Raw genomic sequence first — 5,573 nt, forward strand, 5'->3', positions numbered from 1 at the left:
CAACTCCTCTCATGGTGGTCGTCAGCCAACTAAGCAAAGACGCAACAACAGCGAACAACATCAGCGACGTCAACAATAGCCACATGCTGCCTCTGGAGGATCATCTCAGCAGTTGTTGCCTTCATAGCCCTTTCTGCTGCCTTGGAAGCTCCCTCCTTGGACCTATCAACACTTCTGGTCAACAATCCCTACGCCCAACAACTTTTCTCAACAACCTCCTCGCAGACAAGCAGGCCATCATCAACAGCCCGGTCTCCTTTGCCCACTTATTGCCACGTCATTTTTTTCCCCATTGGGCACCGCTAACCAAAGCTTATCATGTCTCTTCTACTCCATCACTTCAACCCCCTTGTCAATTGTTCCCTCAAATGTCTAAGATCAACCAACTGATTTAGCTCAAGCATTTAGTTTAATGTCAGTCAATGATGGAGGTGATGCCACTTAGTACATTGACAGTGGAGCAACAAATCACCTCACCTCTAACTCAGGTAAACTCTTGTCTCTTAGCAATAATAGTAATATTAAATTTGTTCTTGTTGGCAATGGTCACTCCATTCTCGTTACCCATATCGGTCACTCACAAATTCACTCAACTCGTCGCCCTTTACATCTTCACGATATTCTTGTCACACCTAATATTATTAAAAATTTAATCCTTATTTGTCGCTTTACTTCTGATAATAAAGTATCCATTGAATTTGATCCCTTTGGCTTTTCTGTGAAGGATTTGAAAACTCATCAAGTTCTACTTAGGTGTGATAGCTCTGGTGACTTATACCCTGCAACATCAGATCTCCAATACTTTGTTGCTCTTCTTAATGTCAGCTTATCCTTATGGCATCAACGCCTTGGTCGCCCTTGCACTCATGTTTTCAATAAACTTGTCAGCTCATCCAACTCCAATGTTTCTAAATGCTTTGAAATTGTTCATTCCGACTTGTGGGAATCTCCTATACCTAACACAAGTGGCATAAAATATTACAAGCACATCTTCGAACCATAAACGACATCATATTTCGTTTTTCGTGTCTCCGTATCTCTCAACAAAACAGGAAGTCGGAACGCATGATTCGAACCATAAACAACATTATTCGTACTCTCCTTTTCCAAGCGCATCTTCCTCCTTCATTTTGGGTGGAAAACTATACCAAAAAACTCCCATTTTCTCTCGTCTTGGTGTTTTTGGATGTCTATGTTACCCACACCTTTCTTCCCCACGTAAACTTGCTACACAGTCTACTCCTTGTGTTAGTGTAGATTGTTTATTTGTAGACTTGTAAAATGACAACATTCTAACCAATAAAACTGAAAAAAAAATAACTTTATAAGAAGTAATGTTATGGTACAAAAGATATGATGGTCAAAAACTCTACAGATTGCAACTTGTCTAGATTAATTATACAACATCTTTGCAGTTCCAATTACATGTTTCTGATCACTAGGGAATAAATTTAACAAATTTATTTAGTACACACATAAACTCTAACAAACAATTTACCGATGATTTTTTATTTATTTTTTTTCCTTTTAAGCATACTCGGGATTGTGTGCTAATGCCTCCTGGTAGATCAATTCCTTGATTTGTTGTTCTCCTAACACTTGTTGCTCAAAATCAAATGAGAATGGATTCGGACAAATTGGCTCATCTTCTACATCGTGTAATCTTTCAAGGTATGGGTGCTCGAGTGCCTCTTCAACTGCAATTAACAGACAAGTTTTAGCTCTGACTCTGACCGTTGACTTTGACTTTGGGAAATGGTATTTACCTGTGATACGTTTGGTCGGATCAAATGTTAACATCCTCTCAACAAGATCAATGGCTGATGGATGAACATGAGGGAAAGTATTCAGCAATGATTTACGAGGATGTCGTGGAAGCTGAGCAATATATCTTTTCGCATCTTCGTTCTTGATAAACCCAAGATCAGATTCAGAAGGCGTGCCTAAAAGCTATAGAAAAAAAAAAATTCATGCGATTAGAAATTGCTAGTTATTAAGTATGATCGTAATTACTATTATTATTATTATTATATTATATACCTCTGTTAATAGTCGCATCTGATGCACATGATCTTTACCAGGAAACAAAGGCTTTCTGTTCATGAGCTCCATGTAGATGCAGCCAACAGACCAGACATCAATGGCAGCTGAATAGTCTGAAGAGTTTAGTAGCAGCTCAGGTGCTCTATACCATCTTGTCACAACATATTCAGTCATAAAGTCGTTATCTGCATTTGGTCTTGCAAGTCCAAAATCACAGATCTTTAAATCACAATTTGCGTTCAACAACAAATTGCTAGGTTTCAGGTCTCTGTGAATGACTTTAGCAGAGTGAATGTATTTTAAGCCTCGTAACAGTTGATACAAGAAGTACTGCAAGTATGGTGAAAAACAATGATATGGTTAGATCAATAGCTTCTAATTTGTTTTTTTTTAAAGTTATTTATGAGTCGATCAGAATTCAGAATAGATACTTGACAATGTTCTTCGGAGAGATTTTGATTTGACCTAATGATTTGGTGAAGATCAGTATCCATTAGCTCGGTGGCTATGTAGACATCTGAGAACTCTGTGTATACAGGTGGAGGAACTACATCTTTTAAAGCTATTACCTGAATTGTATTACACACAAATTCCAATCAACAATGGTTGTAAAGATAAAAAAAAAAAAAAAAAAAATGTGTGAAGTCAAAATTTGAGACGCCTTTTATGTGTTTGAAATTTCGGATCAAAAAGAAAAAAGAATCCGTGTATAAAGAAATAAAAACTCACATTCTCATGATCCAAGTGTCTAAGAAGCTTGATCTCACGAAGGGTTCTCTTAGCATCCATGTAATTATCAAAAGCATTCATAATCTTCTTCATACCAACCATCTCATTCGTCTCCGAATTCAACATCGAGCTGATCATATTCATAATACAACCAACAAAAGAAAAATTAACTCAGAAAACGTTAACCCTAATTATAAAAAGAAAACACTAATAGCCAAAAAGAAAACATACCAGACAATTCCGTAAGCACCACGGCCAATAGGCATAATAGGAGGAACGTATTTTGCAGTGACTTCGAATTCATTACTGAATATGTTGTAGCGAACGAACTGGCCTCCATGTGTCGGCACCGCCGGAAAATCCGTGTACTGAGCTCCTCCGTTCAAGTCCGCCATTACTCTACTGTAAGTCTCTGTAACAGAGTACGTTGCAGCTATATCTCCGGCGAGATGAAGATGTATCTTGGTAGGTGGAATTTAAGTGTAATTTATATACAGAACCAAATTGGGTATTGAGCGGAAGATCTAGGAAGAAGATACGAAAGCGCGCGGAAACGCGTTTGGACCTTGGATTTCTCGTGGAGAATTTCTCTGTGGAAAATATTAGTATAAAATAATTTTTTATAATTTCAAACCTTCAATTTACTTGTAACTCATGATATGTGATATCTATCCAAAATAAAACAATACCAAAAGAATAATAACTTTAGCAAGGCTTCAATTTTAATTATTTGATCATTAACGATCACTGTCAGGAAATAAAATAAATAAATAAATAAATTTTGTTGGTAATCCGTCACTAAACAGCGTTACCATCTTAACGGTTGATTCTGATAGAAAAAAAAAATCTCCTGTGTAATTATTTGTGACGGAATTGTGATGGAAGCGACGGATTACTGATGAAAGATACCTTGACAAAGTTTGACCATATTTTCCAACGGATTAACGACTGTTGACTGTTGATAGTTGACAGACGGATTAACGATTGTTGACTGTTGATAGTTGACAGACGGATTAACGGCTGTTGACAGTTGACAGTTATATGGTTTACCTATTGGCCATATGTAGACCTGGTAATTTGTATATGTGTGTCATGTATGCGTGTTAAACACGAATTTACATGATACGAATTTGGAAAATACGGACATGACATAAATTATAAAACGTGTCATGGGTATCAAATACAAACACGACACACAATTAATCGTTATGGCATGTGACACAAAACAAATACACACGTTTTTAATCGAGTTACATGAAAACATGGATAAATATGAATTTACATGAATTTAAGTATTGTTTATACGTGTTTATATGTGTTTATACGTGTCGCGTGTCAACACAAATTTAATTTGTATCTATATGTGTTTAAACATGTAAATTCGTGTTTGATACATGTAAGACACGAAATAAGAAGTTATAATTTGTGTCGGCACAAATAAACATGAAACACAAATTTCTAAAGCTCATACATGGAAAACTCGTGTCGTGTTAATGTTCATGTTGTGTCAATCGTGTTGTATATCAATTTTTTTGGGTCTAGTCATATAATAGCGACCTTTTAATACCTAATTATTCGCACAAGAATAATGTGGTTATCCATGATTAGGATAAAAGTTTATTTAGCTACATACCATGAGTCCTTGCATTATCTTCCAGATCCTTCTAGATATGAAAGGGCTGATGAAGTACCGATTGTTAAACCGCCACCATGGACAAACATCAAGTTGGTCAACCCAAACAACATGGTCATATTCCATCATAAAGTGAGGATCCCATAAAAAGAATAAAATTAACGTTGTGGAATAAAGATTTTAATATTGCCAATAGTTATTTTGATTTCATTCATGCCAAAGGTTTAAATACAGAGAAAACCACCGATTAAAGGAAACAAATAGAAAAGATAAGCTACAAAAAATAAACAAGATAAACTTGAATGTGAAGAAGATATGGTTGGCAATTGGATGGCAAGATAAGGGAGTCGGTTTCTTTACTCCCCCTCAAGTGGAGAATGAAGGTTATGAATGCCCAACTTGTCATGAAGGAAATGCATCCGTTTAGCACTCAACTCTTTGTGAAAAGATCTGCAAGTTGGTCGTCAGTCTTGATGTGGTGTGTGGCAATCTCTATAGACTTTATCCGTTCTCTAACAAAGTAACAATTCATTTCAACATGCTTAGTTCGTTCATGAAACACCGGATTGTTCGCAATATGACACACATCCTAGTTGTCACAAAATAAAGTAGTAGGACTAGTTGGAGATGCCTCCAAATCCTTTAAGAGACAACCCATTAAGATTGTCTCACTGACAGTGGTTGCCATGGCACAATATTTCGCTTCAACAGATGATTGAGAGACAACAGATTGTTTCTAGGTCTTCCATGAAATTGGAACCCCTCCTAAAAGAAGTAAATAACCAGCCCTAGAACGCCAAGTAGAAGGGCACCCAAGCCAATCCGCATCACAATAAGCAACAAGATTTAAACCACCTTCTTTTGGAAGCAAAATTCCTTGTCCAGGTGTAGCCTTTAAAAAACGAAGAACGTGAAACGCTGCATCCATATGATTTTGACGTGGATCAGCAACAAATTGACCAAGAATATTCACAGCATAAGCTATGTCGGGCCTTGTAGCTTGAAGATAAATTAATCTTCCCACAAGTCTTTGATAGCGACTAGAATCAATTTTGGGACTATTCTCATCATGTTCCAACTTTAAATTTTGTTCCATAAAAAACAAACTAGGACGACACCCATGCAAACAACCATCTTCTAAAATATCCAAAGTATATTTTTGTTGATT

The 5,573-nt window shown here is 36.6% G+C and overlaps 1 protein-coding gene across 1 annotated transcript; it reads right to left on the bottom strand.

Annotated features, from left to right (window-relative positions):
• Window positions 1-1,306: 1,306 nt before the first annotated feature.
• On the bottom strand, window positions 1,307-3,373 carry LOC145073710 (mitogen-activated protein kinase 3-like). Its single transcript, XM_079020220.1, has 6 exons — window positions 3,004-3,373; window positions 2,773-2,902; window positions 2,475-2,612; window positions 2,041-2,373; window positions 1,767-1,950; window positions 1,307-1,697 (listed from the first exon to the last, which is right to left on the bottom strand). The coding sequence occupies exons 1-6, from the start codon at window positions 3,165-3,167 to the stop codon at window positions 1,528-1,530; spliced, it is 1,119 nt and encodes a 372-aa protein (XP_078876346.1). The 5' UTR covers window positions 3,168-3,373; the 3' UTR covers window positions 1,307-1,527.
• Between the last annotated feature and the right edge of the window lie 2,200 nt (window positions 3,374-5,573).

The sequence above is a fragment of the Lactuca serriola genome, chromosome 9, assembly GCF_051521515.1.
Source record: "Lactuca serriola cultivar US96UC23 chromosome 9, Lser_US96UC23_V15, whole genome shotgun sequence".
In the NCBI taxonomy this organism is placed as follows: Eukaryota; Viridiplantae; Streptophyta; class Magnoliopsida; order Asterales; family Asteraceae; genus Lactuca; species Lactuca serriola.

Coding starts and splice junctions, on each gene's coding strand:
- LOC145073710 (XM_079020220.1), bottom strand. CDS start 3,167: ATGGCGGACTTGAACGGAGGAGCTCAGTACACGGATTTTCCGGCGGTG. Junction 2,613..2,772: donor GACACTTGGATCATGAGAAT/GTGAGTTTTTAT, acceptor AATACAATTCAG/GTAATAGCTTTAAAAGATGT. Junction 1,951..2,040: donor AGATGCGACTATTAACAGAG/GTATATAATATA, acceptor TTTTTTCTATAG/CTTTTAGGCACGCCTTCTGA.